The 12,686-nt window shown below is 45.0% G+C and overlaps 1 protein-coding gene across 1 annotated transcript in view; it reads right to left on the bottom strand.

Moving 5' to 3' along the window:
* The window catches only part of LOC126538381 (transient receptor potential cation channel subfamily M member-like 2), a 385,593-nt gene that overhangs the window by 259,608 nt on the left and 113,299 nt on the right, over positions 1–12,686 (bottom strand). The window contains exon 5 of the mRNA XM_072287697.1: positions 11,895–11,913. Within this exon, the coding sequence (XP_072143798.1) occupies positions 11,895–11,913 (19 nt within the window). The remainder of the gene's footprint in view (positions 1–11,894; positions 11,914–12,686) is intronic.

The following is a 12,686-nucleotide window of genomic DNA, read 5'->3' as shown; positions in this document are numbered from 1 at the left end:
ACAAGAGTGACCCAGTACACGTCAACCAAATTTTATCGCTGCGCTATCAGCGGGGATCAGCCGCGCTAACATCTGCGTTCGGAAAGTACGTACGTGACCCATGGTTTCCGCTGGTCTTGAACGCAGATGATAGTGCGGCTGGCTGACAGCGCCGCGATGCAATTCGTTCTTCGCTCGTGCATCCTCCGCACTTTTGTCCGCGACAGCACATATCATTGAATGCAAATATCATAAAGGCAGCTCATAGCAACAGCGGTGAGTCACTAGTGAAAAAAAATTGTCTGGCCACGCATTTACATAGCTGAAAAGGTAAAACGCTTTCCACGTTGTGATATGAATGAAATGTATATCATATATACAAATAGGCGAAAAAATGCAGTTGTCAAGTTTTTTAGGTCACACAAGCAATTTTATTTTCTTCAGAAACTCGTCGTGCACTCTTTCCTGGTGAAAGTTGTTCTTGACCGCAAATGCTTTGCAAGGATAAGCTTGCTGCTGTTAGGAGAAACAAAAAGTGTTGGTGAATTTCCATCCTAAAGAAAGCAGCAGCAAATGACTATCACAGAATACAACGAAGTGGTAACTTAGGCGTTAGAAGAACATGAGCATGGACCAACATAGTTGCAACAAAGGATGCAGCTGTAGCCAACATTTCGATAAAGCTACTTGTCAGCACGCCAAAAACGATTTACCTTGACAGCGCGTTCGTGTGTGCATAGTTCACTCAACCGTACGCTCATTCGCGGAGGAGGAGCTGGTGCATATAGCTGGTCAAGGGAAGCCCAAGAGTTAAAATAATGGCAGGAAGGGCGTGTTCGGCATAGACGGTGATGGAAGAGGTAGGGGCACTACTGTCAGTTCTTACAAACAGTAGGGATAACCAAAGAAGGAAAGAATCTACACACGTAGGCAAGCAATAATCCAGTAGACCAACCATCCCAGAGATAATAAAAGGAATTAAAATAAGCTGTTTAGACATTTGGGAAAGAAGCAATGAACAATTCAGGAAAAATAAACATTGTATAAAAATGTATTTTTTCGAAGGAACCCTCACCAGGCTACATCGTAAATTTCGATTATACGCTTGAAGTTGTTACGTGTCCACTAGGGAGTGTTCTGTCGCAAAGTTTTCTTTTAAATCGGTTCGTTATTAGCCAACATAGAAATATTCCCGTGCCGTGAAGTAACGATTTCAGGTGGCGAGCACTACGGCCACGAGAAACACTCTCTCCACTTGCCCCCGTCTAGCTTACGCAAGCGAAATTCCTTCCCTGCGTTCTCCCATACTGGAGCACGAGAAACGCTTCTCGCGCACCTCACTGGCCCCGCCTTCATTCTTTTTTCCCCTCGCTTCTTTCCGGTGCGACGCACTTGCGCTGACGGCCTAGCGCATGAGCTTTTGCGTTCTAGAAGAGTCAATTGTTGGGCTAGTTGGTTTTCCATAACTGAACTATTAACTTAGCGCGCTAAAAACCACGGAGACAAAAAATGTTTCACGCGGCGCCCGACTGTGCGCGCTGTGGACGAGGACACCTGGCTAGCAGTACAAGACAGCGCTACACGAATACTGAGGCAGACACAAGCGGATCACAGAGCATGATCACGAACTGGAACACGGTAGAGAATCACATAGATTCGGTCTTTGAGCATGGGGCTGAATGATGTGTGAAGAAGCCAACGATATGGACGTACATCTTCTCTTGTTCCAGTGTGAAGTAAAACAAAAACACGCCGAAATTTGGTTCGTGTGTTTCATTATTTCTCTAAACTTTAATTCGCATATTCAAGCAACAGATTACATAAATCATACATGTTGCCTTGAATAATTACAAAAGTCACGTGTGACTACGAGTGACGCCACAGCACAAACACACTAGCACGTGCACGTCACCCTGCGGCTTAGAGCAGAGCAGCCGCGAGGGGAAGGGCAAACGGCGTTCGGTTTGAAATTACAGATCTTTCCGCGGCGCGTAGCGATGTAATACTTAGCAGACGTTATTGTTAGCGCGCATTCAAGGCTCTGCGCATGTCAGCTCAAAATTACGAAACCTAATGGGGACCCTTTAAGACCAATGGAAGTGGGAAATGACGGCAGATTGTGAATACAGACTTTATCAAAAGTCCATGAAGGCAAAAAAATTATTCCCCGAAAAATAAATAAGGACATCAAATCAAACTGCGTATGATCGTAAAATAGCAAAGATCAGCATGTGAAAAAAAAAAATCTAGCGAGCAATATGAATCATAACGAAGTGCAAGGTTGTGAAAAGTTGAGCGCAGTCTCTATCTTTGCCACAGCTGACGACCTCTAATTTCTGTCGTCCTGTTGAACCTGTCTTATTTGACCAAAGTACTGGGTCAATGTACAGGGAAAGCTGCATATGACTAACCTTCCGTACTTTTTCGGCGTCCGGCGACAGAAACGGATTTAGTGATTTCTAACAAACGCGTACACAATGGGTTTCACTGGGGCATTTGTGCGTGATCACGTGCGGGTGCAGTATGGCGGCGCAGATGTCAAAATGCGGACTAGATTAGAACGCTTGCCGTGAAAAATCGCGTGTCGTCAAGGTTATCGCAGTATATAAGCCGGAAAGGTATCCAAGGTAAAGACAACTGCTTTAAAGGGCGGACACGTATAGTTTGAAACCCGAAGGACAACATGCCTATCAGGAGCGCCGGAGGGAACAGCAACGCGAATATGACTGTCGACAGGTTTCTCTGCCATTCCATCTTCGCAGAGTTGAATTGTTGTCAGTTCTGCTTCAAACAAATCGAAATTCGGGGGCTGTTCAAAGGCTTCAAAATAGAATAAAGTGTTAAGAGGAAGCTTTAGCTTGGGCCCAACTGCGACGCGGCCTACTCAAATACATGTAAAACACAAAAACGTTTTTCGGAGGTAACGCCTGGACTGATTTTAATGAAATTTGTTGCATTTGAGAGAGAAAGTTAAATTCTAGTGACTGTTGGAAGCGGAATTTCGATTTAGAGCTTGAATTTTGCTAAAAGGATTTTCAAATATTCAACCGTCTGAAAAAAAAAATAGAAGCACAAAGTCCACAGATTCATAGCTTTGCATCAAGAACAGACATCGCGGTTCTGCAAACGGCATCAATTAGATCATTCAAAGCGGACAAATTCGATATGTCATTTTACACCTTACGTGGATTTGTTACGTTGGTTACAAGGGTTCTGCAAAAGCTGTATTTCTATATTACTAATGTTTTTTTTCCATTCATCTATAACATAAATTTTGTTCGCTTTAGATGTGCTATTAGATGCAATTCACAGAATTGTATTATTATTTTCGTTGTTGAGTTAAAGAGTTGTAAACTTGATAGTATCGTTTTTTTTTAATTTTCGATTTTTGCCAATTTCTAATCAAAATTGACAACCTAACTCAAAAATTCGGAACAAACAGTCACTAGATTATAAGTTTTTCGTTTCAATGCAACAAACTTCGTAAAATTTCGTGCAGTGGTTGCCGAGAAATACGAATTCTCCTTCTACATGTATTTAGATAGGAGCCCCGAGCTAAAGCTTCCTCTTAAGGGCAGTTACACGTGGTGAGCATTTATTCAGCAGTACCATGCACAGCTGCAAATGTGTAAGCTTATGATGTAGTGGTCTTAATGGTCGTGAGTTACTGAAAAACCAATGGCTGTTTTTTTCTCGTTAGAGAAACCTTTCCATTATATAGGTTGCTAGGAACGCTAGCAAACTACATTGTGTTTCTTGGAACAATCAAAAGTGAACTTTCATAGCACTGAGTGGAAGAAACAAACATCATTACAGAAAACAGATTCAATTCATCCGAAAGAGCTGCTGATATTATAGTACCCCCTCCCCCCGTACACACAATAATTAAGCCACATTGACGTTCATGGTGTCACTCGTGCTATTATGACACCAAGCATCGAGTGAGGAGAATAAGGGGATCAGAGGGCTCTATTCTCTTTTGTTAGAACAACAAATGTGCGTTGCGTTATTGTTGCACTACAACTCCAAAGGGGAGCAGTTTTTGAGACAGTGACCGATGCATAAGAAAACTCATGACATTCTGTGCAGCACGACGTTGCTCACGAGGTGTCATGGACATAAATGCACTCTTTCATGTAAAATAGCATCATGCCGTCAAAAGTTGTGCTGACGTGCTTAACCTTGGATTTCGCCAACCACCACAATGGAAGCAAAAAAGTATTACATTTCTTGAAAAATAGTAAATGTTGATTATTGAATATGTTTATTGTTCAGTAAAGATACACAGGCTTCGTACTGTATGAGTATTTATTTCTCTATTTTATTTATTTAAACACTCCATATCATTGTGGCGTTACAGAGAGGAGCGGTTATACATGTTCAAAATGGCAGTCTTGAATAATGCATGCTCAAGGTTGCTGGCGATGGAGGCGGGGAGGCGATTGAATTAGGATGATGTCTTCGGCACGTAGCAATGGAAGTACATGTTGGTCTGGCAGAACGGCACTTGAACATTGAAGTTATGGTCGACGTGGGATAAAAGGTAAAGCAATGTGCGTTTCAGTTCAGTATTAGTAAAGAAGATTTTATGAAAGAGAGAGACATAGGCAGGCCTGCTTCCTTTTGATGGAAAGGTTAGGAAGGTCAGGAGAAATCTTTAGTGAAGTAATACTGGCAGCGCGAAAATAATTGGCAACAATGAACCAAGCTGAACGATTTAACATGGTTTCTGGTGCGTTTACAAGTGTAGAGGAGTGAGGGTACCACAATGAAGAAGCATACACGAGTTTCGACCTGACTAAAGCTTTATAAAGAAGGTTCAAGGAAACAGGATCCAAAGTTATGACGCAAGAAACCAAGAATGCGATGCGCATTCCTAATGACGTAGTCGATATTAGCATTCCATCATAAATTGTAATCTATGTGGAAACCTAGGTATGGATAAGTATTGACAGATAGGAACTGATGATTAGTAATGGAATAGTAATGAGGGTACTTTAAACAGGCACCACGCTTTTACAGTCGTAGGAACAACGGTTTGGGCCACCGACAAGAAGAAATAATGAATGAATGAATGAATGAATGAATGAATGAATGAATGAATGAATGAATGAATGAATGAATGAATGAATGTGTGTTATTTAGTGGCGCCAGTGCCAGATATATCGAAAGAGCGCTATGCCACTGTTAGTGAGTTTGCGGCGGAGTGTTCAGTTCTATGAAGTTGATGCGACGTGGCAATAAAGGTGCCTAAGAATGGTCGCTTTAAAGCGCTAAAATGCACATGTAATAAGATTCAGGCGATGAATAATGACTTCTATGTGAGCATTAAAATACATTGCGACAAAGTGATACCACATACAAAATATGCCAGATGCAAAACTTGGCTTGAGCACTTCTATCTCACCAGAGCTATTAAAACACAAGGGCCTTGAGGCACGTGCTATGCGAAACTACTATCACAGCATCTTCCTCTGAAGGGAGGATGCGCTACAAATTTATTGGACTAATAATGTGTAAGACAAAATCTTTCACGAAACCTAGGACTCTATTGGTATCAAAATAGCAATTCCGGACCCACAAACATTACAGGATGAAGAGGGATGTGTTACCGGCATGCTAGGGAAAATGTCTATTTCACTCAGATTTGGCTTCTTGACACTCAGGAGGACGTAGAGGACGGTCAGCTTCTCCCTGCATCTACCACAGATTGGAGGTTCATTTCCAGCAAGTAGAAACTTATGGGTGTCAAATGTGTGCCCTATTCTGGGATGACAGAATAGGACATCTGTTTGCTCAAAGTGCTACCCAATAAAACTTGCCTGGTATTGCAAGGCATTTCCTTGTTCGTTCACCAGAGTTAAAGGATAGATTTGTTGCACTTCTAGGTTTCTTATTCCATTCAACATTTTCGCATCCTGTGTGTATAAATTTATACCCGAGAGGAACCTCACCCAGCTTTCTCTCTTTACCTGACGCCGTGTCCGCCCTCCCTGTGATTCAATGCTTTTCAATTGAATAAGATTTGCTGCATTTGGGCGATCTACGCAATATGCCACACGCCTCATTCTGACCCTTTTGCGCCTCTCTTCAGTCTTCATTCCACCAGAGAACAATTCTTGTAAGGGAACCACCATTCGATTGTGGAATAACCTTTACGGCTGCATTATTAATAAAACCGGTAAAATGTACAGTAGCATCATTTATACTAAAATTGTAGGTAAAATATCGTGGTACATCAGTTGACTTTTTAAAATATTCCTTGTCAGCCGATGCTAATTTCCATCGAGAAATATGGGGAGGGATTTCATGAAGAATTTTCAGGCTAAAAGCTACAGCAGAATCGTCACTTCCAAAAAGCATATTGATGTTGTTCCATTTCAAATGAGGCAGAAGAGAGGAACAGCGAATTTGCTAGATCTATCGAAAAATACGAGTTGTGTTAGACGCTGTAATAAGATGGCTCCTTCTTATAAAACAGGCAAGCACTAGACGTCAGAAAAAAATTTGCAATGAATTGACCTCTCGTGTCCCATCGCGAGTCTCTCCACATCGTGTTGTAAGCATTAACATTACTCACTAATATTTAGGGGCGTCGAAGCTGATCAAATAGGTTATAGAAAACGCTTTTTCTAAGATGACAGGGGGTATGTATATAGAACACACAGTGACCAGTTTAAAAGAACGGACCGCCCCAACTGTCACTGCCTCAGGGGGCGTCTGAAGGGCGACGTGTTGAAAAGCTACCGACTTATCCGTAACTACTGCTACACCGTCAGAGGTGTTAGCCTCGTCCCGATCTTTTCGGGAAATGGTTTAATTACGAAGACAACTAGTGCTTGTATGTTTTAGATGTGTGTCTTAAATGTAGAGCAACTCCGTATTATGTTTGTGTAGGAGTTCTTTAATATCGGTGAGGTTAGGAAGAAGTGCACTGACATTTTTTTTTAGTATTTGTGTCTCCAATATGAAAAACGTGTTTTCTGTTGCGTGCATAGGAGATCAATATTAGCTCACGGGCCCTTTCCAAGTGCCGTCACGCGAGATTTGTCTTTTTTTTTGGAGTGATCGGGTGAGTCTTGCCGCACCATAGGCGCCGGTGGCACCGTGTGACTGTTCGTTGTGTCCATCGCCTCTTGCGAGCAGCAGGACACCTACTCTCCCGAGAGCGGCGCTTCAAGTAAAGGTCTCGTCATGTCGGGCGAGACCTGTCAGGCCACCGGTCTGGGGGTCAGTGGTCCTTTCTGCTGAGAGGCGAAACAGCGCTACCTGTAGCCGCCATGTGTGTGTGTGTGGGGGGGGGGGGGGGGGAGGGCTACCGAGAGTATGCGGCGTGCTCTCCATCACATTTGACACAATGGAGAGAGTTTTCACAAGACTTAGATGAGCGGTTATGAGCACTGCATTTCGCACAAGTTTGGCGGAGTCGGCAGCTGTGTAAACTGTGGCCGAAGTGCTGGCATTTTAAACGTTGTAGGGGATTTGCCACGGATGGCCCGACACGAAGCTTGATGTGCCCGACCACGATGGACTAAGGCAGAATACTTGAGCCGAAAGTAAGCACTAAGTGCTTGGTCTGGATTGTTTTCTCAACCTCCTCATCTTAATTCTTTTGACATTGACAACACTCAGCTCACTGAAGCCCTCCATGAGTTCAGCCTCAGTCAGCTCGAGCAAATCATCATCCGAGACAACGCCGCGGATAGCGTTGATAGTGCGGTGTGGCTTACTGTCACTTCAACATCCTCAGATGAGACTAGACAGGCTAGCTTTTCATGTTCTTTCTGATCATGGAGCTCCAAGAGATCACCACTTGCCATCCTTGATGCCTTGTGGCCTGGTCAAAGAGCCTCAGACACTTGGAAACTAGAAAAAGCAGATTGTTCGGAGCCTCAGACACTTGGAAACTAGAAAAAGCAGATTGTTCGGAGCCTCAGACACTTGGAAACTAGAAAAAGCAGATTGGTCGTACTTGTTTTTCCGTTCTTTTTTTCAAGTGAACAACTTGGAATTGTGAGAAGTTTGGTCTTTGACGTCCAAAGAATTGTACACATCTTCCGTGCGCCCTCTTTTTTGAAGGCGATCAGGGAGTGGTGGAGAGGCACTAGCCATAAGGATATGTGGAAATTTCGGCAGATACGCTAGCCGCCCACCAAGGAGCCCAACAAAGGTACGCCGCAAGAGTTGTAGGAAACATTTTCGGTGGACGCTAATTACATGTTATTCCTCTAACCCAGTATGTCCAACCAAGGTTGGCTGCTCCACACAAGGTTAAACCTTGCTCTCCGCGAAGTCGGAAGTAAAAAGAAATTAGAGAGAGCATAGAAAATAATGAAAGTGAGCGAAAAACAAAGGTTGGAGGAAGAGAGATACAGGAAAAGCCAAATACCAATTTCCCCCGGATGGGTATGTCCGGGTTTGCCATCTACGTGAAGCCAAGACCATAGTGGTTTGTTGCCTTCGCAGAGGGGCTCAAAGGACCAAACGCTCAGCATCGGCTCAACAGCCAGGATCCCTTTTTCCGGACAGGGCTACTCCAAGCACAGTTAAGCGCGAAAGGGGCCAACCCTCGTGTGCGCTAGACACCAAACGCCGGTGGCGCAGACGCCCCTTCGGGGGTATGCTCGTGAACATTACGCAACATACCCCACATGGACACTCCACTTCTCATTCCAGTCTGGTGGAGGATACATACTCCATACTCCGACGCCGGTGCACTAGTAGGTACACATAATATGGCAGTTGAAATCATGATTACACAAGCTGTAGTGACTGCAAACTGTCACCAATGTACCGGTACACCATTGTAATAGATTTAGGGCAAGCTAAAACTGTCTAATTAGAATATCTCCTTTGACCTAATTGGTATGTAATATGCAGCAAATGAGAAGCGCTATGTGCCGTTCTATACGATGAAACACATTGCTATCCTGGCCTTGACGATAGGTGCAAAGCGTGTTCTGTGTAATCTACGGCACCGGCATAATGTAAAACATTGGGGAGCGCATTTAGTACCACTTGTGAAGGTATTTATTTTGAACTGAACACAGTAAGAACCTCTATGCTGTTTAAGAATAGACAAAGCCTTATTTTTTGTTTAAAGGCAATGACGCGTAGCCATATCCTGTACAGTATGATCTTCCTTCCCAAAACAATCAAAGAGAGCAGCTTCACCCTACCTAACACATGCCTTCTGTCTCACATTTACTGCCAACATTTAACCAAATGCGAAAAAATGGTGAGTTGGCATGGAAGCATGGATAAATGAAGAGCGTGAACTATTGGGGCACAAGCTAACTCACAAGAAAAAGAGAAGACACGGCACTATATGCAACTAAAAGTTTATTCGAAAGGTTAGAGACTTTATAGACCAGGCCTGTCCCACTGCATTAAACATCCCAAAAGGGCAGGTAAAAAACAAAACGATAAATATTTATTGGAGTTAGCAGGCGACGAAACTTTCACGTGTTCAGAACATCTACAAAATACATTTCAGTGCCATGAAGCACTATAGAAACATGACGGACACACCCTGGCTTCCAGAGTCTCTATTCTTATATCTTCGTGCTGATAAAGGACAGCTGTATTTTCTCACTATGGTGAATGGCAGTCTTTTACGTGCATTTATACGTGCGAGCAATCCATTTTCTGGAATTCGCATGTTCCTTCAGCCTAGTGTTCAGACGTCAGCCAGTTTGGCCCACATATGTTTTGCCACACGAGGAAGGCACAGAATACACCACTGAAGTAGAGGAAGAAACGGTGTTTAATCATGCAAACAATTTCTCTTGACGTATTTTATATTCTCTGTTTCTCATATTTCGGCTAATTTATATTCGCTCAGCAGAATTTGCTCAGCAGGAGTATATCGTACATTCACAGGATGCGAGGCTCTTGAACACACATCTTAAAATACCGTCCTGTGATATCACCAAGAGATCATCTACAGGGTATCTTGCGATGAATGTAAATTTGATTCTATTGGCGAGACTTGACTTGATCAGGTGAATTATGCAGCATAAGAATGACGTAAACAAGAAGCAGCCATCAACAAGCACTGTCACTCGACAGGCATAGACCATGAAGCACAATAATTATAGGGTAGGTTTAAAATTCTCGCAGTGGAATGAATTGTCTCCTCAGCTATATCTAAACTCCGATTATTCAGTGACTACCATTATGTTCCCCTGAAACGTTCATCATCATTATCCTATATACGCCCAATTTTTCCAACTAATATTCAAGCTTTCATAAGCTTTTTTTTCTTTCAATGACCATTCTCGATTGTACGGAAAATAACGAACGTGAGTGCAGAGTCAACAGCATCGGCAGCATCAAGCGCGTGCCGGAGGCTTGAGCTAGGGGGACCATACTCGTTGCATTATAGAACCGGCTGCCACAGCGAACCTCAATAAATCTCCTTTATAAGTTGTGGAGGTGCGTGGTAACGTTCCACTCTACCATTCTGGAACTCCGTACTCGGACGCTACCCTCTGCCATGCCGGACGCTGACCAGCAGACTATTCCATTGCCACCCGCCCCTTGCGCTGGCACCGTTCAGCAGCGGGAGCCTCCCCTTCAGCTGAACCGATGACAACGGAGTTGAAGAGTGCCTGTCGTCCTACGAACGTGTCGGCGTTCACAATAAATGGAATCACTCGGACGCGCCGGCTTACGTATCATTGTACCTCGCGAGCATGACCAGTCTCTGGTTGAGAAATCATGAAAGGGATATCCGGACGTGGTCGGGGTTTGAGACGTCCATTAGACAATCTTTACACAAGTATATTACACAAGATTACACAAGGTTACACAAGTATTTGAACGACCCACCATCAGGAAGCTCCGAGCCTAGCAGCGTTTGCGTACACGCACACAGGACAACGGTGAGACATTCGCCAGCTATATAGAAAACGTTCTAGATTTATGCAGGTGCGTGAACGCTGTCATAACGGAAGCGTAAAAGATCAAGCACGTCATTAAGGGAATCCATGATGACGCGTTCCAGATGCTTCTGGCCAAGGACCCACGCTCTGGTGGCGACGTTATCAGCTTGTGCCAGAGCTATGATGAATTACGTAAGCCGCGAGCTCTCACGATTCGACATCCTACACCAAATGCGGCATCACTCTGCAGCCTGACCACCGGCTCCGAACAAGCCTCCCTGATAACCCAAATCAAGGATTTCGTCCGCGAAGAAGTTGCACGACAGTTATCTCTGGTGTCCGTCACTCAGGAGTCTGCCAGCGCTTTGCCGTCTCATATCCGTAACGTGATCCATGAAGAGGTAGCGGAAGTGCTGCCGGCTTCTCACCAGCAGGATGCTGCTGCTACACCGGTTATTTATGCTACAGTTGCTGCAATGGCCCCTCGCACTGTGCGCGTATGTCGCTTCGGGCAGCTTGTTCACCGCCCTCCCCCTCCCATCCCCTGGGCCACCACTGTCGTCGCTAACCCGTGGCGTACGCCGGACAATCGACCTATTCTTTGCATGTAGTTATCACCGTCATGTCGCAAGGTTTTGCCGCCGCCAATCGCTGGCGTTCGATGACGATCGATGAGCGCCATATGGGCACCTGATCCAAATGCACCATACGGACCCTTCGGCTCATCACCTGCTCGCTCCCAGACTGATCGGCATCTTCGCTTCTAACGCCCCCAGTCATCCTCCCCATGTCGCTGATCGCTTTCCCCTATGCGTCGACGACCCGTCTCTAACGAAGAGGGAAACTAGACGACGCTGTTCCCGAGGCAAGAACTGCGCAAGTGTCGACATGCCGAAGTCCTCCACCTTTACCTACCAATGTCATTGATGTGTTTATTGAAGAAGTTGCTACAGTAGCCCGCGTCAATACCGGTGCCGCTATTTCAGTTATGCATGCCAGGTTTTGCCCCTTGCTTCGTAAAGTGACGACGTCTCTGTCTGGATTGTCGCTTTGAACGGCGAGTGCTCAATCCATTCGCCCTACCGCTGCTTGTACAACTCGTGCGACCATACAGGAGCTTTTATACACGATTGAGTTCATAGATCTTTTATCGTGATCCCACGCCGTTATTCTGGGATGGAATTTTCTCTCACGCCACAACGCCATCATCAATTGCGTTTGGGCTAAGATTGACCTCTCCCACCTTGGTGACCTGGCCTCTGTCGATGCTCATACTACCGCTAAAGGTCTCGTGACAGAAGATACCTGTATTCCCCCATGCTCTTCAGCATTCGTACCAGTATTGTGTACTACTATTTCCGACGGGACGGTCTTCTTCATGCCCTCTCATCACTTTGTTACCCGAAAAGCACACCCTTTTCCCTTTGTAGCACTTGACCTTGCCGCCGGTGTCACCACGGTGCCCATTTACAATCATTGTTCATCGCCGCTATCACTGCTTCGCCGCCGGTGCCTTGGTTACGTCGAGTCGGTCGAGGCGACACGAATTGTCTCCGTCCTCGACGAAGTGCCTTCTTCTGCCGTCCATGACCTGAATGCCCTCGCCATGCTCGACTTAACATGGACTGGTCGGTTCAGCCGATTCATCTCCGAAGATCTGACACATTCGCAGTGATTTCAACTTCTCCTAATCCTTCAGCACTTCCGCCGTTCTTTCGACGTTGCGCAAACATCTCTTGGCCGTGCATGGACAGTGGAGCATCGAATCGACACTGGCTCTCACGCATCGCTGCGACAAAGACTATATCGCGTGTCCGCTAC

This window comes from Dermacentor andersoni, chromosome 4, assembly GCF_023375885.2.
Source record: "Dermacentor andersoni chromosome 4, qqDerAnde1_hic_scaffold, whole genome shotgun sequence".
Taxonomy (NCBI): domain Eukaryota; kingdom Metazoa; phylum Arthropoda; class Arachnida; order Ixodida; family Ixodidae; genus Dermacentor; species Dermacentor andersoni.
The sequence above is the reverse complement of the archived record's forward strand: the minus strand, read 5'-3'. Positions and strand labels throughout refer to the sequence as shown.